At 47.2% G+C, this 22877-nt stretch overlaps 1 protein-coding gene across 1 annotated transcript in view; it reads left to right on the forward strand.

Annotated features, from left to right (window-relative positions):
* Casq2 (calsequestrin 2) overlaps window positions 1-22877 on the forward strand; it is a 60330-nt gene that overhangs the window by 31270 nt on the left and 6183 nt on the right. The window contains exons 5-8 of the mRNA XM_041638040.1: window positions 2441-2514; window positions 8307-8437; window positions 9640-9685; window positions 16198-16252. Coding sequence (XP_041493974.1) covers window positions 2441-2514; window positions 8307-8437; window positions 9640-9685; window positions 16198-16252 — 306 coding nt within the window. The remainder of the gene's footprint in view (window positions 1-2440; window positions 2515-8306; window positions 8438-9639; window positions 9686-16197; window positions 16253-22877) is intronic.

Consider the following 22877-nt stretch of genomic DNA (forward strand, 5'->3'; position numbering starts at 1 on the left):
ATGGACCACACTCATTGCCTTTTCCGTCGCTGCTAACATTCTTTTCTCATCATTTGACATAATTTAGCCAGTCTGGTCCCTGCTCTTCATGGGCCCAAGCATCCCCACTTCCAGATAACGGACTCTTCTTCTTGGTCACGGCTATAATCTTCTTATTTCTTGTGACCGTGAATGGGATTGAAACCCAACCATATATTTCCATAGCATATTATGTATGGAAAAATAAATGATGTTTTTACTTAGGAATGCATACATAGATATGGCCCAACTTGTTTTGTAATTATTAGTAAAATCTAAATACTAGCTGATGGTGGTAACTTATGACTATAGTTCCAGTGTAGAGGGATGTAGAGGCAGGATGTTGAAGGGCTGGTGCTACAGGAGACCCTGTAATTTAAAGTTAAACTTAGTTAGATGCTCGGCCTGTGTGTATACCTGTTTGCGTGTGCATATGAGTACATGCATGTGTGCGCATGTGTGTGTGAGAGTGTGTTCATGTAGATGTGGGTGCAACAGAGAACATACTTTATTATTATTTTTAATTTTTTATTCATTTTTACATATCAACCACAGTTACCCCTCCTTCCTCTGACCCCCCCCCCCCCGCCCTGCTCTCCCCTTTAATTTTTTTTTTTTTTAAGGAACCTAGTCTCTTGCTGGCCTGGGACTTTCCAAGTAGGGGCCAGCAACCTCAGGGATCCACTTGTCTTTGCCTCCTCAGCACTGAAGTGACAAGCATCTGTCACCCTGCTGGGTTTTTAACTATTTGTTTGTTTAAATTTTATTTATTTTTTTAAAAAACAATCTTTTCTCATTTTATATACCAATTCCAGTTCTCACTTCATCCCCTTCTCCTGCTCCTTCCAACACCTTCTCTCCACCCCACTTCCCATCCACTCTTCAGAGAAGGCAGTTTCCTTTGGGGTTTTACTATCTGGGTTCTGGGTACTGAACCCCAGACTCATGTCCTTGAGTTTGCCAGGCAGCTACTTAACTGACTGAGATGTTTCCCCAGGCTGTGGTTCCTGAAACCCCGTGCTCTCCCCAGAACAAAAGACTCTTTACATTAGCGCGTTCATCTGTTTTACCTGGGCATTGCTGAGCCAGCATTATTCTGAAACAATCCATGACCGAATCTTATACAAATCTGCCTAATTATGGAGTATAAAATCCAGTGAGAGGGGAGGAAAGTCAGTCTTCTGACGAGTCCATCACGGCGGGACTGCAGGTGGTAAAATTTACAAGCACCACCATTCCCATCCTTCACGGGAAGGCCCGACTCCAGACACCTCGCGCAGTCCCTGCCCAGATGTAATAAAGTGCAGCGTTCTCACACGGGTGTGGTTCCCTCCTCCCGTGACAAATTTGGATACATGCTTGAAACCAGAGTCAAGAATAGGCTTGACTTAAAATAATCTTCTTAGAGGGTCAGAGTTTAAAAGTTAAACCTCGTTTTAGTCTTTGAACATTTCACACACACACACAATTTTGATCATATTCACCCCTGACTGCCCCCCCTGAATTCCTCCCAGGACCCCCTATCATATCTCACATTACCAAACTGCCTTCTAAATATTTATATTTAACCGAGTGTGATGGCACAGGCTTTTAACCGCAGCAACTGGGAGGCAGAGGGACGTGGATCTCTATGAGCTTAAGGCCAGCACAGTCTACAGAGTGAGTTTCAGGACAACCTGGGCTACACAGAGGAACCCCTGTCTCAAGAAACAAATCAGCACAAACCAATAAATGAATACTTAAGTTTATATCCAGAGGTTTGTGTAGCTCCCAAGCCTGGCTAGAAAGCTGCTCATGGCTGTGGCTCAGTGCAGAAGCTGGGAGTGTCCAGTGTAGGTGGGGCATCTCTACCATCAAGCCCTTCCCCCAGGGCTCAGGGAACATGGTGGAAAAGGGGGCAGAGAGGATGCAAGAGCTGGGGGATGGTGAGGAGGGCTGTGAACTCTAACTTGCTTTTAAAAAGGAAAACCAACTGTAAGACGTACCTAGGAGCCCTTCTTTGGAGAAGCATGAAAAGCTTCCTAGGGTCCTGTCTTCCTTTTAACTGTAAGCACAGTGCGGTCGGTTTCCTTCCGATTATGGGCTCATTTATGCAGAAGCTGCATCTTCTGCGGTGCAGATGTAACTCCCTGCATTTGGGTGGAAGAAGGTTTTTGGTTTTTCTTTTCCCTTTGATTTGGAGTTTTCCATGTGATTTTTTTTTTTTTGATTCAGGGTTTTTCCATGTCTTTTTTTTTCCTTCCTCTTCCTCAGTTTCCCCTATTTCTTGCTTTCTGTTCATGAACCTGTGGGGGAAGGGTGCCAGTCAATTTCAGCTCCAACTACTTTTGAGATGGTATTAAATAGTTATTTAACACAGTTCTCTCCAAGTGTGTGGTTTGCCTCCTGCAAATGTCCCTGTCTCCCGTGGCTTCCCTCCTAGACTACAAAGCCTTCCAAGAGGCAGCCGAACACTTCCAGCCCTACATCAAGTTCTTCGCCACCTTTGACAAGGGGGTAAGTACCTTTGAGAACCATTTCGACATGTTCAGTCGCATGGACAACTCAAGCCCCTCATCCTTCTTTGCCTCTTTGTCCACAAGTGTTAGAAGAGTCTAGAAAAGCACTTCTGAGGCTGTGGTCCCTATATTCAAGCCCATAACCCAAAAGGAAAAGCTAACTACCGGATCCAATGTAACCTGAATTCAAAGACAGTTCGCCCTCATTGGCTGAGGTTTAGAATTGGGACAACTTTTGAACAGGAAAGGCAAGATGGGGAGAATGATCATTTCTTAAGTGCTTAATATGCACAGGGATGGGCATTCCATCTTCTCAGGGCCTACCAGAGGAGCCAGTATTCCCACTGTACAAGGCAAGGAGCGATAAATGGGTTTGATCACAGTCAGTGAGAGGTAAGGCTGCCTGTCATCTGGGTCTCACCTGATGTCAAAGATGCTCTTCTTTACAGCTGTGCTCAGAGAAAGAAGCCGCGGGTGGAGTGTGTGGCTGGAGTTTGGCCATCGCAAATGTGCAGGAGATGTTAACTAGCTATAAGAACTGCTGTTAACCAAAGACATCTAGACCTAGGAGGAGGGGCGGTCACACGGTGTTTTAGGGGAGGATGAATGCAGAAGGCCGAGTTGGAGCTGTCACTGGCCTCTGCTTTTGCTGAGCCAGGGTTGATTAAGATTGTAGCTCTGAGTGCTGAGGACGTAGCTCAGTTGGTATAGTACTTGCCTAATGTGCACCAAGTTCTAGTTTTGATCTCCAGCACTGCATACAGGAGCACACAAACAGGGTATTCAAGGTCGTCCTCAGCGGCACAGGGAGTTCAAAGCCAGCCTGGGTACATGGGACCCCATCGGAGAGAAAAGAACTGGTGTTCATCAACAGAGGAGTAGTTAAAGGAAATGTGGGGCTGAAGAGACGGCCCAGCAGTCAAGAGCACTGGCTGCTCTTCCACAGGACCCAGGTTTGAGTCCTAGGCCCCATGAAGTGTACCTCCAGTTCCAGGGTTTCCGATGCCCTCTTTGACCTCTCCAGGAACCAGGAACATGAGTCGTACACAAGATATCCACGCACATAAAATAAAACCAAAATAGATAAAATGATATGTACACATAATGACCATTTTCCAGCCACAAAGAATGCAGGAAATGTTTGCAGGAAAATGTATGCAATTGGAGGTCATCATATGGAGTGAACTGAGTCAGTCTAGGGAACACAGTTATCGTGTTTTCTGTAATGCATAGGTTCTATATTTTGTATTATATACAAAACCCTGTAATACATGTGACATGAAATTAGAAGTAAAACTCTCTTAGAAAAACAAAAAGGAAGACAAGGGTAGTGAAGTATGGAGAGATTACATAGTTGCATGAAAATTTCTTGATGGGACCCAGTGTAATTTTTTTTTTTTTTAATTAAAGCGGGTTCGTGTGAAGGGAAGAACAGAGAGAATCCTGGGCATATGGGCGTGGCTAATCACCAGGTCCTAGTTTTCTGAGTGGCAGTGTGTTCAGAGTAGTTTATTTTTAGAAGTGCCTTCCAGCTCTAGCCAGAGTGTGACTCCGTGTCTGTGGCTATGGTGTGTCGACTTGTGCCTATGAAGACAGGGAGACCAGCGAACCCCCCAAAGCTGCTCTACTACCAGCTAAGCCAGAGTCCTCAATGCTGCCGCTCACGTGGCCTTGTGAGGGTCACACTCTTTGAAAAGAGAGCGGCAGTTTCTGTGCCTCGCTAGGGAACACAGACCAGGGACCAGGCTTGGTGGTCCGGGACTTGGTGGTGGGATCCACAAGGCATGACGGCAGCCTCCACAATGTCCAGCAGAGGGCGAATGAGCTCAAGAGCAGAAAAAGTAAAAAAGCCGAGGAGGAGGAAGACAGCCAGGTTTGTGGCAAGGGCATCTGACCAGACGAGGGAGAGAATCCTCAAACAATCGGAGATTGCAAATCTGATCTGGAAAAACAACAACAAAACCCCCCAAAACAAAACAAAAAAACAAAAAAAAAAAACAGCCTCAAAGCGACCGAGGCCATTACAAAGCCCAGGAAGAAGCGGCTGCTAGGAACACAAGATCAGTTTGGGTCCAGTTTTTCACACAAGGAGAAAACATTCGACACAGTGGTCTTTCTTCTTCTTCGTGGATTCATCCATTCAGTTAGCAAGTCATTTTCCGAGTGACTTCTAGGCTTCCAGGACTCAACAGCATCAAGCAAGACCTGTGATTGTTCTCGTAGAAGTTGGAGTTCAGGGAGAGAGAGGTGAAAGGGTAGAAAACTAGTAAGAACCCAGTAGTAACACAATTCAAGAGGCCCGTAAAGAGGACAAGGCTGCTGGAGTAGATTTGACGATGTCAGCATTCCCAGCTGCAGTCAATTCATCTTTTTTCCTCTACTGAGCTTTTAAAAGTCTTTGTGTGGGCCAACGGGATGGCTCAGTGGTAAAGGGGCTTGCCGTCAAGACTTATGACCTGGGTTCAATCCCAGGGACCCACATGGTGAAATGAAGGACTAACTCCCATAATTTGCTCTCTGACCTCCATACACACCCACTAGGCATATCACATGAATGTGCACGAACACACATACAACAGATATAAATGATTATCTATACATATCATATATATATGATAAAGCAACTACAAGAAAAAAACCTTAATCTATGTAATTATTTTAGGAAATTTGTTTTTTTTAGGGTTGTGTGAGAACACAGGAATATGAATTAGTTTTTGAAATATTTATTTTATTTTAATTATGCATGTGTGTGTATGTGTGTATGAGAGTGCAGAAGCCCACAGATATCAGTAGGATCCCCTTGGACTGGAAGTTACAGGTGGCTGTGAGCCCCCTAACGTGGGTGCTGGGAACTGATCCAGTCCTCTGCAGGAACAGAATATGCTTGTAACTGTTGATCCATCCTTCTGGCCCTAGGACTCTAAACTTAGAAACAAATAAACAAAAACCAAAACAAAACAAAAACTCCTCCCAGGGAACTTTACAGGACACACGGGTTTGGGACCCACACGGATCCCTGTGGTATATATCAGGCTACCCTAAAGTTGCCCTTCTCCTTCTTCCTGGGGACCAGTGAAATGAAGATTTAGTCACACCGGGGCCTGAAGGAGCTGCTGGAGAAGAGAGATGTGGAGAAGATCCAGGTTCCTGCTCACCTGACTCTTCATTGCTGACCACGGGACTGGCCTGTTAAACTGCCCCAAAGTCACAGTCAAAATCCCCGTGTATGCAAAGGCCAGGAAAATATTCATCGTCTTTTGTAGTTTGCTTGAAAGTACCAAGCTTTATTCCAACTAAAGGAAAAAAGAAAACCAAGAGCAATTTTATTTTTATGGAACTCTCTGGTATCATCTGAGAGTACAATGCATCATTATGTAATTGTAACACCCGTGAGCCAGGTTTTGCTAGAGTCTTGCCCTGGACAAGAAATTAGCAGGAAAGCCTTGCTAAATACTTACAGACAAACGGAACTAATAAATCCATTGGCCAGTCAACTCTCCTTCAGTCCCTGCTATCCAAATTGCAATCATCCAAGGCTGGAAAAAAAAGAGAAGTACAGGGCTACCATGCAGATGGTGAGGGAGGAAAGAGCCAAGAGACTGTGGGAAATCTTAGGCTCTTCCAGACTAGAACTTAAGGTCTCAAGAATCCAATTTTACATCCAAAGACTTAACATTGCGGACTAAGGCAGTATAGCATCCAGGGTCCTGAGACCCTGTGCACGGGCACCTGTGCACACACAGACATGCACATGCCTGTGGGTCTGACCAGATCTCACCTTCAGGGCACGATTACTTCCCCTGATGTGGGACAGATTAATGAGAACTCATGACAGACGACAACAAAACATCTCGTTAGAATTCAGGCTGCCAGTGTAGTTATTTACGGAGCATCTACAGATTCCTTTCTTTACGTGGTCAAGGAGAGGGGAATTCTCAAAAGGAAAGGATGTCAGAATACGAGAAACTAGAGGAAGCACTTACTTTTCCCTCTGAGTGTAGACGTGGACTTGCCCTTCTCATCCTGATGAATCGCCCACCCAAATTATTCTTCATATATAAAACAGAGCGGAGCAGTACTCTGGCCACGTTCATAGCAAGCACTGCATAGCATAACCAACCTAAAGCTCTCTGCAGCCGTGGCCAGCACATAGTAAGCAGGCCACGTACGGGACAGTATTGCAGATTTTTTTTCAAAGTAATCATTTCTCATCAGCCAGAAACCTGGCTCTTAGAACATGAGTGAGCTAGTAAACCTGGAGAGCAGGACCTGGCATTTTCAAGTTTGTTGTACCGTAGGTAGGTGTGCAAAGGATTATGTCAATACAGGCCCTGCTCATTTACACTGTACCCACCCAAGGGGAGGCGATCAGGTGTAAGGAAGACTCTCTCCTGCTTTCTGACTCACCCCGCCCCATGTGTGTGTGCTGGGGACTGAACCTCACGCATGCTAGACAGAGTTCTGTACCCCTGAACTTCATCCTCAGCCCACTCTTTATCTTGAGACAAGATCTTCATAAGTGAGACTAGCCTCAAGCTCACTCTAGTTTAATCTGATGTTGAATTTGCGATTCCCCTGCCTCAGCCTCCCTAGGGCTGGGGTTATGGGCTTACACCAAGGCCCAGCCTGACTGTAGCTCTTCCTGTGTGTGGCCTGTTGGCTTCAACCCTGCATAGGATGTCTGAATTAAAGCTTGTCTTTTGGAATGTAGCGACCTGGAATTAATAGCAAGTGATGATACTTATGGACAGAAGTGTTTCCACAGAATAGACCTCTTTGTGTAAGAGCTTGTGTAACACCCACCCTTCCCCCAGTAGTCCTAATCCCTGGGTTACTGGGTCACTGCGCTCTGGTTACCACCACAAGGTGTCAGCTCCTAGGCAGTAGTGTGCAGTTTAAAAGGAGCCACTGTTCTATCCTGTGCTTTCTTGGACCATGGCTCAGAGCCGGAGAATGGCATTTGGCTTCCTATTGAGCCTTGCACATTCCAGGCCTCTCAAAGCGTGTCGCAATGAGAGGTCCTGAGCTCAGCAACTTTGCAGGCAAACACAGCAACCATTCTACCCTGACAAAGCACTGGTGTGTGGCCCCTTTAACAAGAGAGAAAAAAAAATCTGTCAGGCTTTGGGTGCTTTCTTTGAGCTTAGTTATAGGGTGAGCCACTCATTCTGGCTTCCTGGGAACAATCTGCACTTTAGCACTGAAAGTTCTAGGTCCCAGGGAGCCTTTCCCTCCTAGGCAAAGGAGAGCAGCTAGTTGTCTTATGGCTGGGCAGTTCTCAGTGCCCAACAAAACACTAGCAAGCTTGGGACAAAGACTGGGCCCTCGTAAGTCCCGTGCTTTGGCTCAACTAGTAATTCGAGTTTATGAGCTGATCAAGGACAGGTGAATGGCCTGGGTTTTGATTCTGTGAACCTGTGTACGATAATGGTTTCCATCAATTGCCTTTTCCATCCAAATTATTTCAGTTAAAGCCACCCTGCGAGCAGGCTCACTCCTCCGGCCCTGGCAAACGCAGCAGAGGGAAGATAACCACACACTTGCGTTTCCCCCTTGGTCAATTCATGCTTCTTCTCCAGTCCTTTTCTATTGAATCTGCTTTGATGGCAGATTAAACCCAGCCCAGACTACAAGCGATAGAGTCCCTGCTACTCCAACATTTAAGTTAAAATTGCCCCTAAGCGCTCACGCTGTTACCAGAGAAGATAAGCACCCTCTCTTGGATAGATAGCCCGATGCTCCTCTAGGCCAGCATTCAGTGAGCGATTGTCTGATTTCTGCCTCTTACAGGTGGCAAAGAAGCTGTCTTTGAAGATGAATGAAGTCGGCTTCTACGAGCCGTTCATGGATGAGCCCATTGTCATCCCTAACAAACCTTACACCGAAGAGGAGATTGTGGAGTTTGTGACGGAGCATCAAAGGTACATGTGGAGGTCGGGGTGAGTCTGGGTAACGGCCAAGAGTCCAGGGCCACCAAGAGCAACAACATAGAAGAAGACACCCAACAGAACAGAACTGGCCACTGTGGCTTTGGCATTCATTGACCAATATCAAGGATATCACCACTTCTGAATAAGGCTCTACATTTGCAGGTAGGGTTAGACTACATCCTCCTAGACTACCCAAGCCAGAGTAAGACAGGAACAAAACTCCACAGTTACAATGGCAACTCCTATGTGTGGAGCAACATCCCTGGTGCTTTATGGGAGGAACTTTGGCCACTCTCCAACCTTGGAGTCGTTATTCTCCCAACGTCTCAGACGGCAGGTAGGACTGAGTGATTAAGTAATCATATAGCCAGGGCCAATTCTACAGGCAGCTCCTGGGATAGGAATGTTTGCTGGGACTCAGAGCATCTCTAGCAGAGATCCACAAAAATTTTTCACTGAAGAACCACATAGTAAATATTTACACAGTTCTGGGGTCAAATGGCCTCTGTCGCAGCTGTTCAGCTCTGGGCTTCGAGCAGATAAGCAACCCTAGCTCACGTGTAAACAAATGGGCGTGGCAGTGTCCCTAGCAGGGTCTAGTCACACAAACAAGAGGCCTTGGTCTGGTCTGGCCCACCATCTGGAGTCCTCTGCCTCTGGAGCCACCTGGGAATACAGGCCACGGTAGTGCGTCCACGGTCTCACCTTTCCTTCCTCCCTGGCATGAACAAATGTGCTCACCGAACCTGAAGGACCATGACCCCAACACCTAGACAGTCCCTAAGGAAAGACAGCACTGGGGGAGGGGTAAACATGATGTCTATTGTTGAGGTTTTTAATGGATGACCCTAATGTTTAAAATGGCATTCTGCATAGGAATAATTGTTGTGTGTCCCATTTTCTTGTTCAGGATTGACTCTGGGTTCTCGGGAGCAGTCCCTTTCTTTGAGGAGGGGACAGTGAGAAGGAGCTGCTCCCTCTGACCCATCCCCATGTACTTGGTGTGCCTTGGATCTAACAAGTCTGACTAGGCTGAGTGGGCTGGGCTTAGTTCTCTTCTGACAGGGCAGGTGGGAAAGCTCTGCTTCCTTGGGGCAGAGGTGAATTTAGGAACCAGCGTCTAATTTGCACGGAGCTGAGATTCAGTGTCTCCTGTGGTGATCCCCACTCAAGGAAACTCCTCTCTTTTGCAGACCCACCCTGCGTCGCTTGCGCCCAGAGGACATGTTTGAAACCTGGGTAAGGAAATAGCAAAACCCTGTGGTATGTGTCCCTCAAGAAGGCTATCCTCTGAGTACCAAGTCTTATTGACCCGGTTGAGCATCTAGAGAGTGAAGTATTGGGAACATGGATGGCCTCATGCTCATGTAAAGCCCATGTTCATGGATCCAGTATAATTCTCCTGGGTACTAGTCTCTAGGTAATATTGCTCAAATTTATCTCCCTTAGAGGTTGGCTTCCATGCAGATGCCACCAGCTGGGTCGGGTGGCACAGTAGAAGAAGCCCAGTCTACAAAGTCATAGAGACCTGGATTCAAGTTCAGTATCTGCCACTGAGTATTCTTGTATCTATAGCATGTCCGTGGTCTTTCTGACTTTTGTTTCCCCAGTTAAAATGGGGACTTTGGCGGGGATGAGTGAGATGGAGTGTTCGGGGTTTGGCAGGTGCTTGGTTAATGACAGCTATAGACACTAGAGAGAGACACTAGAAGCTGGGGATGGCAGCTCCTCCTCTTGGTCTGTGTCATAGACTGTTGGGTGGCTCCAACAGTATCATCGACAGGCTTTGGGGGTGCACCACCCCAGCTTCACTAGAAGTCTATGGACAGAAAACAACCAGAGTCTGGGGGTGTTTTCTAGGCCATTGCTGGTGTCTCACTTAAAGATGTGGGACAAATACCACTTTAGCCCATTTTACATAGGGAAAAACTATGATCAGCCAAAGTTAACTACTCAAGGACACAGAACTAATAAGCATTAGTTCTTGGGATGCAAGGCTATCTGGACCCAAATCTCATGTTTTCTCCATATCCCTCCCTAAAGTGGCCATGTCCCCACAGGCTACCTCTGTGGTGTTGGGCATTAAAATGAAAACATTTGTTTACTTAAAATTTAAACTCATAGTTGGGTGCCATGGTTGCACAGGGAGGAACTCACACGCCCAGCATTGGACTTGCTTCTGTTTCTGAAAGCACAGCACATATTCAGGGAACTCATCTTTCAAGGGCTTGTTACTGAGTGTAAAGGGATGGCAAACGCCTATAATGCTGTCCAGACTTCTGACATTCCAACACAATGTCATCTAGAAAGATCAGCCCCCAGAACCACATGATCAAATTTAAAAATTCGAAAGTAAAACAACACCAAAAAAGCAAAACAACACCCCACAAATAAATCTCATAATGGTTTTAGAAAGCTTATGGTTTTGTCTCAGACCTCATTCATAGTTATACATCATTTGGCCTGACCTGTGGGTTGTAAGTTGGACAAGCAAGCATTTCTTTAAAAACTCTTTTCACTTTCAAATCATTTCAGATTTATAAAATAATATGAAAAATCTATTATCTTTTCACCCAGAGTCCTCAAAGGTTGATATTTTACCCCCTTGGTTTTTTTTCTCTCTCTTCTCATATATATGAATATGCTCATAAGCAAATACATATATGTAAATATATTTCTGTGCTCTTTGAGAGTTCTGTAGCTGACATAAAAATCCCAAAATATTTTAAGTGCTTTTCTCTCGTGGTCATAGCAATAAAAATCCAGAAATCATTCAACACCAGCCTGGTCTACAAAATGAGTTCCAGGACAGCTAGTACTGTTACACAGAGAAACCCTGTCTCTAAAAACAAAACGAAACAATCCAGAAATCAATATTCAACATTACTCACATTGGCCAGGAGTCCCACTAGTATCTTTTATTGCAAGAGAAAGCCCCCCCCCCCTTTTTTTACACTGGCCCAGCATCTAATGTAGATTCTGACACTTGCACTTGGGTGTTAGATTTCTTCATTGCCCTTGACCCTAGAACAGGTTCCCAGGCTTTCTTCCAGAACCTGAAACACCATTTTAAACTGAGACCACATATTGCTTTTCCTTGTCTGTGGTGTCTTCGGTCCTTCTTTTCTTTATCCTGAGGTCATTCATGATTGTCAAGTCTCTGGGGAGAAAGAGAACACAGCTGCAGAAACATCCCCACTCCCATACTCTGCTCACAGACCCTGTCACACCCAAGACTAGGATTTCCAAGCCTGTGTCCCCTCCCTGCCCCTGAGCCTATGAGCTTCTGAAATCCTCCCCTCACCACACAGACAAATGTTTTATCACCTTGAGGGAGGTGGTAAAGGTGGGAAGGATGTGTCTGCCTGCCTCTGCTGCCACTACCTCTTTTTACTTTTGTTGTTTTTCACTGAATGAGTTGAATCAAAACAAAGAAGAAGAGAGCAAGAGCGGTTTGTTCCTTTCCAACACTGCCTTCTGTACTGGTCACATGATCTGGCCAGCCCTCATTCAAGTCCCCAAATGAGGGAAAGGGTAGCACAGGTTCTCCTAGACGTCTTCACAGTTTTGAAAAGGAAAAGCAGCCACCAGTTGGTCAGAAGGACTGGTGAGAAGTCAGGTCCATGCCTCTCCCAGCCCCTGTGCCCACGCTGGGGGGCACCGCTCCAAAGAGCAGTATCTAGACGGACCACTTATCCACAGTAAGTTAAACTACAGGTGTTGTCGCTAGGGACTAGTTTGCGACTTACAAGCCTTCTCTTAAATCCACTCTCGCTGACCTTACAAAACAGTTGCACAGGACACGGGAGTGAGCCGGCCTCTCTCAGTTTACCCTTAGCTCTCTGCTGTCCTGCAGGTTTTCAAGACAGCAGCCCACAAAAAGCCATATCTGCCTTAGCACTGAAGAAAATGCTGGCTAGTGGCATTTGCTATGTGGAAATCTGAGGGGAACCCATAGTTTCTACGGTTCAGAGAACTTGGAGGCAAGGGAGCCTATGGAAACCTAGTCCTGGCTCACCGTTCTTCTGAGACTGCGTGTCAATAGCCAGAGTCCTTGCCAACTGCCCACAATGGATAAGGGCCAGCTACTTATCTAAAAACATTACTTTATATTTTATTTATTTTGTATGTGTGTGGGGTGCATGTGTGCCATGGTACCAATGTCTGATGACATAGAGGCCCAATGACAACCTGTAGCAGTTGGTTTTCCTGTCTTCCACCATGTGGGTCCCAATGAATTCGTCACCTATTTAGTGGCAAGTGCCTTTACCTAGCTAGGGAGTTATCTCCTCTGTCCCAGTAATCTCTTCTGAAAGATGCTTTTCAATCTTGCAACGCAGAACACTTTCCAAGATAGGACTAAAGAGCCTTCGGTTAGCCCCAAGGTGTTGCCACTGCCTTAGGGAGCTATGCCTTGTTTTCTTTAAGTCTGTTCATTCTGAGAAAGTTCCATAGAGGTGAAGGAAATAGGACAAAATATGGAGGTGGTAACATAGCTGCCAGGGTAGATAACACTAGTTTCTTCTTGGCAGGGCTAGGTTCTCTAACATTTTTCCCCGGAAGGAGAGTTTTACACACAGGCTCTTTCTTGAACTGGTGGACGGTGCATTGCATTGTTACTCTGTGTTAACAAGAGTGTTATTCAAGCAAATGCTGCTCACCCAGAGTTAATGTTGAGGGTTATGTAGGAGAAATAGCCTCAAAATTTAACGCCTCAGGGAAGGGGAAGTGCCTTAGCTAGTTAAGGTAGTTGCTACACAAGCCCGGGGAACCTGGGTTCAACCCCCAAGAACCCACATGAAAGTGGAAAGAGAGACCTGACTCCACACAGTTGTCTGACCTCCACACGCCTGTTGTGGCACGCTCCCTTCCCCATTGCATGCTCGCGATGTAATAATAATACACCATCATAGTCATAAATAAGATAATAACAATAATAGTAAGTTCAACATCCACAACCCCAAGCCAGGACATTCATTGTAAGGCAGGAGCAGACGAAAAGCTGAGGGACCTACAGAAGGGTGTTGACTAGTGGTTCCACACCCCTCCTCCTTAGGGTCTGTGGCATGGCCACCAAGTGCACAGGCTGCGTTTAACCTCTCTAAACACGTTCATCGCACGCAGCAGCAATGAGCTTCTTCAGAGAAACTGCACTGTCTTTTGCTGTTGGTTTCATGGTCTATATTTGTATCTCACCCAAATTCATGTTTTGAAAACGTGATGTCACATGTGGGTGGGGCCTTTGGAAAGGTGACAGGCCGCCATGACTGAGCCTTCATAGTTGGAATTGCCGTTATGAATGAAGCCCCAGCCAGGAGATGGTGGCACACTTGGGAGGCAGAGGCAGGTGGATGTCTGTGAGGTCGAGGCCAGAGCAGAATCCAAAGCTATAGAGAAACCCTGTCTTGAAGAACGATGACGATGACGACGACGACGACGAAGAAGAAGAAGAAGAAGAAGAAGAAGAAGAAGAAGAAGAAGAAGCCCTAATTTGGCTTTGGTGAATCATGCGCGTATTCCCAGAAGGAGGCTAATAAGTTTGAAGACAGCCTGGGCTACATAGTGAATTCAGCTGGGGCTACATAGGGAGTTGCTATCTTAAAAAAGAAAAGAAAAGAAAAAAAAAGAAAGGAGGAGGGGGGCCAAAGACCAGAGATTAAGCAAGCCCTTATCTGACACTGAATTCGTTGTTGAGGGCACCTTGGACTTCCCACCCCCAGAACGGTGAGAAATAAGTCCCTGATTCCTGTTGTTGATAAGCTATCAGCTTATGACCCTTCATTATGGTGGACAGGGTGGACTAGCACAGAGGGTCTCTGGGTTAGACAGAACCAACAGTCCCTCTTAGGTCATCACTATCTCTGTGGCTTTCGATTTCTTAAGTGATTCTTAAGTACTGAACGGGAGTATGATGTGCATTTGACTCACGGTTTGCACGTGAATTCTTGCTCCACGAGTTTATTGAGGAAAATTCTCAGCATCTAGCACGGCCTCCCCGTCTCTCTACAGGTGCTCGATACAGGATCATGCCCCGAATGCCCGAGCTGCCCTGTTCCTCTGATAGTGTTCTATCCAGGGCCCGTCTCCACTAACGATAGTGACAGGCCCACCTGGAGCAGCCTGTCAGAAAATGAATATGGATTCTTAATTCTAAAACCAATTTCCAAGTGCATTCTAGAAGGGGAGGCAGAAATGAAGCCTGCTTCACAGAGTTACGGGTACTCAATTCCAACTGATGGCAGGTGACAGGGACACGGGGCCGCCTAATGAGACCTGACCAGGGAAGTCTGTCTGGCGATCATAGCAAACGGACGTGATTGTCAAATGGTGATGAACATCAGAGTCTCCTTCTGGTCGCTGTCGGGTTTCCCTAATAACCTGGTGCACACACATATATATCTGTAACATTCAATTCCCCAGAGAACCCGGCCGACGCCGACCCCACTCTCTTGTTTTTAATAATAATATTTTCTATTTAATCTATCTTAGATTTTTTTGGAGGTTTTGTTCATGCCAAACTCAAAGGGGAAAAATTAGCATTTAGATAGGATTGCAGCAGCATTAGAAGCAATCGAAATGGAAAACGGGGTGGGGGAGGTTGAGTCCCCTACCCCCATAGGACGACTCTGATATGACACAAGGGTTCCCAGTGAATCTCTCTCTCCTGGCAACTGTCATCAGTATACATGGGACTTTTTTTCTCCATCTCGTAGCATGGAGTCTCTAGAGGGTCACATTTGTTATACAAGAGTCTCCTCCAAACCCTCACTCTTCCTTCTCCAGTAAATAATCAACACGAAGGCGGGACAGGCAGGTAGTCTTCCTGTCCCAAACGTGCATCTGTGAAATGCTCTTTGCTATCTGACATGTCCTCAGGTTTACTTCCCTTGCTCTGGCTCCCCCTCCCCAGGAACACCCTAAAACCACCATAGTCCCAAATTCCAAATTCTCCCACATTTATAGAAATGTTCCTGCCAGGGGTGGGAAGATGGCTCAGTGGTTAAGACCATTTGCTGTTCTTGTAGAAGACCTGAGTTCAGTTCCCAGCCCCTACATCCAGCTTATCCCTTACAGCTGCCTATACCTCTAACTTCAGGGGATCTAACACCCTCTTCTGGCCTCCTTCAGACCATCCACTCACGTAGTGGCATCCCTGAATTGCTCCAGGGGCTCTGCTTCTCCCCTTTTCTTGTGTGGGCACCAGAGACCCAAATCCTAGTTGAGTTGATGGTTCTTTACTGCTCAAGGTGGGGGTTCAGGATCCACCAGTCATGCTCAGGAGTCCCTGTAATCTGGTCCATCCCCAGTGATATCTCCTGGTGGGGAACCTTAGAACTGTCACGTTCGCAGAACTGTCTTAAAACTGTTAGATTGGCTAGAGCCATTTCCAGAGTTTTTGTTGCTCCGGAGTCTCTGATAAGCCAGATTGACACGCTTTCCAATTTCCTGCTGCTGCTCCTCTCGGGACTTGCCAGACCACAGGCGTGAGAACTATTTACTGCTGACTCTTGTGTGTGTTGTCCTGTCTTAGAAACTCACTAATCCGAGTCTCTTATCAAAGTTCCATGTGCCCTGCCAGTCACCCATCAGCATCTGCTTCCTCTGCGTGTGCCTGTCCTGCCCCTTTGCACCTCAGTGTCCATTTCCATCCCCTGCTTCTTTTCCATGCCAGCCTCCATGTTGTTGTCCCTGATTTACTCGTTTATATTTCTCTTCTCTTGAGATTAACCTTTGATTCTTTCCTCTTTCAGGAAGATGACTTGAACGGGATCCACATCGTGGCGTTTGCAGAAAGGAGTGACCCAGGTAGGATACCCAGCCAGCCCCTTTCCCACCCTCACCAATCTGTTTAGCCATTGGCAGGAACTGGCTTCCAAGCCCTCAGTATCGGTTAGATTGCAAGAAATTGATGCCCTCTAGTGGTCACCCGGTCGGTATGAGTGAGTCTTCAGCAGCAAATTCAGCCAGGGGACAGAACTGCAAAGACTGTCAGCCACACAGCTGGGCAGTAATCCCAACTTTGGGGAAGAGATAGGAGCGTCAGCAGTTCAAGGTCAGCATAGGCAACTTGTGATGATTGTGCTCAGCTACTCAGAATGGGAATGAGCCCACAAGAAGAGTACTAAAACATCCTAGTCTTACAGGGTGTGTGTGTGTGTGTGTGTGTGTGTGTGTGTGTGTGTATGTGTCTGTGTGTATCTGTCAGTTTATGATCGAACCTATATAAACCAATCCGACCTTAACATAATAATAAAATACGTTGTCTTCCTCTGAAAAGCACCATGTGCGTAGGAACGGTCTAGAAAAATCTGCCAAACAGAGAGGACAGGTAGAGCAAACAATCCCTTTTTAGAGTACAAGTCTCTCTACCGCTGGAAGGGTAACTTGGCTATTCTTGCACTGGGGGCAACGTTCCCTGGTTTCCATCTTATCAACACCAATGGAAAGAGAAGGGAGAGAACAGTGAATTTTATAAGAGTCAAAATGTTAGTTCCCCAAAACAGTGATCCACAAGGCAGCCTCCCAAGGGGAGGTGGAAGAGCAGATAGGAGGAGCGTGTGGGGGAGGCCTGGAACAATCCAGAAGGCAGTCAGGGAAGTCAAGGCTAGTCATTTGGGATGCCTAGCAGCCAGGCTTTGGCCATAAAGAGTTGGAACAGGGTTTCCTGAACTTGACAACAAAGGCCCCCTTGGGCTGGTTCAGACAAGACCTTTAGAATCTGTGGTTTTATGGGCCTCTGCTCTGAGGCAAATCATGGTAGATCATCAAGTTTGGGACCAGTGCTCCAGAAAATGCGGAATTATACGTTTGCTAAGAACTTCCATTGCCATGGTGCACTGTTTAGAGGTTAGGACTGGGAAGTGCTAGCGTGCAGGAAGTCCAGGGCTCCGTCCACAGTGCTGCAAAAACTGGGTGTGGTGGTGCGGGCCTGTCATCTCAGTAGAAGTAGAAGGATCAGAAGTTGAAGACTATCCTCAGCATGTGTCAAATCCAAGACTAGCCTGGACTCCATGAAACCCTGCCTCAAATCTAACAAGCAAACAAACAAAACCCAAAACACCTTAAACCCAAAACTAGTTAGCCAATCAACATCAACAAAGCAGATCTTAGCTTCAGACGAAGATACAGAGACTCAGAGAAGTTCAACCCAGTCTAAGGGAACACAAGGGTGCTGGGAAGAAAGGACCTATTGCCTGAGTCCTCAGTGGCTTGACAGGGCAGGTGCCCTGCAGATGTTTACGGAGCAAGTAGTTAGACCTTTCTTAATGATGTGATTCTGGAAATCAACGCAATGTACGCCCTATAGCAGCCACTCTTTAAAGCTAGCTAGAGTGGGGATTTTATCCTCACAAGGCGGTGCAGGTCAGCACCATCTCATTCCAGCCCTTTACCAACAATACCCATTGACAGTCATTCCCATTACCGACCCTCTCCACAGGTGGTAACCACCAATTGCATACTGTCTGTCTAATTATCTGTTCTGGACATTCCATGTGAATGAAGTCATCATCTGGCATCTTGTCTTTAGCAATATATATATATATATATATATATATATATATATATATATATATATTCCCACTATATAGTATCTATCTTGACTATTTTTTAAGATTGAGTAATGTTCTATTGCATCAAAGCCAAATTGTTTGAGAGCTAGTCTCTTAAGTATCCATTGCTAGGCTGAATTTCCCACCATAGACTTGCAGAGCTGAGAATCCTCCTCAAGTATTTCTGGGATCTAGACTTGCTTCTTTTTTTTTTTTTCCTGTAGTGTCAGCTGCTTTTTTACAGATTCTGGCTACCCTCAGCCCCCAGGTTTACAGGCTATAATCAGACAGAATCGGATCCTTGGTGTTGTGTGATCAGAGTTGCAGCTGGCAGCTGCCTGCTGGCAAGACTCCAGGGGGCTTCCTTGCCGCCCCACTGCCCCCTCCCAGGGTTGCAAGGAGGCCTGTCTGGTTGTCTGGAACAATAGAACAAAGAGGTCTCCCTGAACTGCAGAAACCTGTTTGACAGAGATTGCTGCCCTAATGAATCAAGCTTCTACAAGGACTTCCACCTCCTCCCTGTGCAAACACCCCTGGGCCCTGAAGCTCTACCTTCTCTCCAAATCCCAAGCCGGGGCTTGTCCCTGGGGAACAGAGCAACACTGGGAGGGGAGGTCAGGAACGTGATCTTTCAGAGGCAGGGGCTGCCTTGGCACTCAGGGCTCTAACCTGAAACGGGGTTCTAATGAAAGTCCTTGACTTTGGGGTCAGTCAGCGTTTACCTGCTGGGCAGTGAGGTGCAGCTTGGGGCCCAAGGCTGGGTTGAGGTCCTGGACGGCGCATTCCTGCAGCTGGTTACTCAGATTCCTATGGTCTGACTAACAGGTCACTAGAAGGCTTATCTAACCAGACTGCACCCGCTTTCTGAAAGAGGAAGGTGGTGGGTTCAGGATAGCAGTTGCTTCTTAGAGAAGGAATGTCTGCGTTGAGGAGCCGTGAGGAAACAGCCACGTTAATCCCGAGGCCACTCTGTGATACGTGTGTGCCGGTTATTATTATTATCCTGGTGTCAAGGGAGGAAGTGAGCTGTCAAGTCTCACTGACTGGACCACATTGCCCAGGGTCTCTAAGTCCAGGCCAACCTTGCAGCCAGCCCTCGTGACGTCCAAATGCATCAGGAGTATGACAAAGGTGGCAATGATGGCCGTAACTGTCACAACAACCCAACGAGGAAAGTTGAATTGTTATTCTCCTTTTACAATTGAGGATGCAGAGGCCAAGGGAGGTTACCAGGCTGGGGAACAGTGGAATGAAGTGAGGGTTGTCTGGCTTCCCAGTCCACACCCTTAACCACAAGGCAGGCAGACTTCTGTGCCTCTCTCAGGCGGCATCTGACATCCAGGCGATCATTCGGAGTGCCTCCCTTGGTCTCCACCCCTCTGCCTCCAACGTTTGAACCACAGCAGAACAGAGACACAGCCAGTTCAGTGCTGTGCATGAAATCACAGGGCTAGAGGTATGGCAGAAAAGTGGTTTATCTTTATTGAGGGCTCCTCGTGGGTCCTCTTTTTGATAGCACTTCTCAACAGCAACCCAGCTGCTGGAGGCTGCAAGCTTGTGCGGTGTTGCTGCAGGGTGGTGGGGAAGGGGCCAGGGCTGGGAGATCAAAAGATCGTACCAAGGAAGTGAGACCCAAGCAGAGTCACTTGGCAGCATGAGGGTCCCGTGAATAACAAGGCATCTTCCTAGGGCCCACGGAAGTTCCTGAGGCAGACTGTGAACTTCCGGGGCAGCAGCAGCATTGGTCTCTTCAGTGTCCTGGCCCCCAAGAACTCTCCTTACAGCCAGAGTTTGTGTTCCCCTCAGCAGAAGGCTGAGCGCAGGAGGGTCTCCCTGGCAGGCATCCATGTCTGCTCTCTGGCCCTATATCATGAGCTGGAGTCTTCACTTGCTGTGAGCTTCCCCGGCCTGGCTGGGAAGGATATTAGGATGTTCTCGCGCCCTCCATCCATGCCAGCGGCTCGTTGCACCTCACCCTCCTCTGCCCACATCTTTTCTTAAGCTGCTCAGAGCAGAGCTGCACGACAGGTTTGCAAAGGAAAGAGTCCTCCTCCTCGCTGCTCCCAGATGCGCCTGCATTGGGCTGACATCTTCTTTACGACATTTGATGAAAGGTTTGCTGAGAGCGGTTCTACATGAGTGCGCGCTGGATGGAAACCCTCTAAGGGCATTGGGAATATTCACACTAACAAGCTAGAAACACAAGGATGGCTGCCGTCTGCAAGCCCTGAGCAGATTTAGCAACAAGCCCTGGAAGGGGGCTTCAAGCCCTGCTGCCCCTGAAGTTTTCCTACCCTGGGGTTCTTGCAAAAATGGGTTAGAGACCAATTGTCTCAAATAGGAGCACTAAGTGCTTCTTGGAGCACTATAATTTAAATTTGATATATCAACCTCACTATTTGATTATTGCTGGGTGCTGAATGCTACTTATAAGCCCAGCAAACACCAGCTCTGCGGATAGGAACGGTTACTCCATATTCTCCAGTATATAGAGGAGGGGCACAAGTACGATGAAGTTAAACATCATCCCCAGCTCTCATGAATACTAAGTGGTAGAACTGGGACAATGACCCAGCAGTCCATCCCTCTATCTATCTCCATGTGTCTCTGAATTGTGAAAATGTATCATTTGACTTTCTCCCCACCAATTCTGGGATCCAAAGAGCAAAAAATGGCAGGACCTGCTTCAGAGCCACGGGCCCCATGGCGTCTTTTCTTCTGAGTGGCCGTCTCTCTGCAGTAGCAGTTCTTTGAAAAGGGGGGAGGGGGGAGACGCCCAGCCTGTGACCTCCTCACGGTCTTCGCACAAGACCCAAGTCTGGAGAATTCTGCTTTTGGAGAATTCCATACAACCAAGGACCCATGGGGCTTTCCCTGGGGTTCTTGCAATTTATTCGCCTATGCATGTCAACTTGGCTCTGGGTCTGAAGCACATAGAAACTCAAAGGCATGCCTAAGAAAATGAGAACATCCTTGAAGGCAGCCTCCACGCTGGGTGATATTCTCCTCTGGCCTGCCTAGCTGCCCACTTCCACGTGGACAATGGCAGGAGGCCACTGTAGGGCCACAACTTTCCTAAGCCCAGGCAGAAACCCTTCGGTCCACAGCTGCCCAGCGTGTGGAGTCAGGAAGAGCATCCTCAGTCTCCATGGACTGAGCATAGCCAGCAGCCAGAAGGAGGCTGGGAGGAAGGGGCAGTCTGGGCAGCACCATAGGCCTGTTTGCTCCTGGGCCGTAGCTCAGTCTCAGACACAATCACATCTGCAAATGGGGCCTTTCTCTAGATGACTGTGAGTGACCTAGACCTGGTCCCCTAGGGCCTGGTGCAGGCCTGTTCCCACCAACCTCTGCCAGGGAAGCAGGAAAGGATAATGACCGGGTTCTCGTCACACAGGGATGCAATTCCCAGAGGCCAGTTGCTTGTCGTGGGAAACCTGGCTCCACACTCGTTCCCCAGCCCTCGGTCCTGAACTTCCAGACCTGCAGTCTGGGGGCTGGGAAGGGCCTGCTGTTCTCAAGTTTTCTTTATTTAGGCCATCCTGGAGACTCTGGGCTTACTTAAAGCATCACTGGGGTGACCCCACAGACAGGGCAGGCCTCAGGAGCACGCTCAGAAGCAGGACAGGAGCTTTGCTCCAATTTCTGTCAGAAAGGCAGAGGCAGCCCACCCCCACTTCCAGGAGAGAGGCCACACTGCATCTCCTCCCTCACCTGGCCTGTACCTTCCTGAGGACAAAGTTTCACATCCAGGGAAACTCAGGTACAGAAGTGAGGAAGGAAGATGGCAGCTCTGTGGTAGGAATACCGAGACCTCAGAGGGAGGACGGATAGTAACCATCTGTAGGTGTGTAGACTGAAGACCCGAGTTCGACTCCTGGCTCTGCTGTTTACTCATAGACGGCAGGGGCAAGCTGCCTCCTTCGAGCTCTCTGGAAAAATGAAGGTAGTAAAATCCTCCATGCAGCCTAGATGGGAAGATGAAATGCAAGTATCCTCAGGACCCAGTGAGTGCTCAGTGCAAATGTCCCTGAGAGGAAGGCTGAGTGGCAGGTGGCAGACTCTGCGCATAAAGAGCAACGACCGGTGTCTGTCAAGAAAGAAGCTAGTGTAGAAATGGAGATTTGTGCCTCGTAGGATCAAGAGCTCTGGGATCAGACTTTAGGAGGGGAAGAGGGACCTTCCCTGGAAATAAAAGGGAGAGACAGAGGATTCTGGCTGGGGCTTTTCACCAGCCTGGTTACTGGGGACATTAGGTCTCCTTTTTGGGTGATTCCCTGGTAGCCTAGTCCTCCAGTGCCTATGCTAGACAACTTCAAGCCTAAGAGTCTATAGCTAGCCTTCTCCTATCTATCTACTTAGTACAGATTATGGTCTCTTCGCTTTGAAAGGTAGCCTGTCACAGTCTAAGGCCTCTGAGCTAGGTCACTGATATAGGAAACAGTCATTTGATCCTTCCTGGCTCAGTTGCCTCCAGCTGTGTCCCAATCATGTGGGACTTGATGAAGCTTTGTGCCTTTAAAGTCAATTTTATTCATTTTGTTTGGGAAGAAATGGTTTTTGAGTTTTCCTTGCTCTCCCTATACATGAAGAATATTCTCTTTACACACACACACACACACACACACACACACACACACACAACCTTTCACAATCTTTAACATGGAAATAAAGCCACATCTATGAATTCTTTTGGTTAACACAGATTTGAATGTATTTTTTTTTTCTTACAGAACCCAGTTTTTTACTCAATCTTCCTTTTTCTTTCTTTTGCTGAACCTGTTCTAGGATAGAGACAGCAGGGGCGGTGTGATCTTGTATGTAATGTTCCTTTAATAAGATCTCAGCATTACATGAGCTTTTCCATGAGAACACAGCAGCAT

Source organism: Microtus oregoni, unplaced genomic scaffold (genome assembly GCF_018167655.1).
Source record: "Microtus oregoni isolate MIOR12 unplaced genomic scaffold, Mior012 000054F_ref0000373, whole genome shotgun sequence".
Taxonomy (NCBI): Eukaryota; Metazoa; Chordata; class Mammalia; order Rodentia; family Cricetidae; genus Microtus; species Microtus oregoni.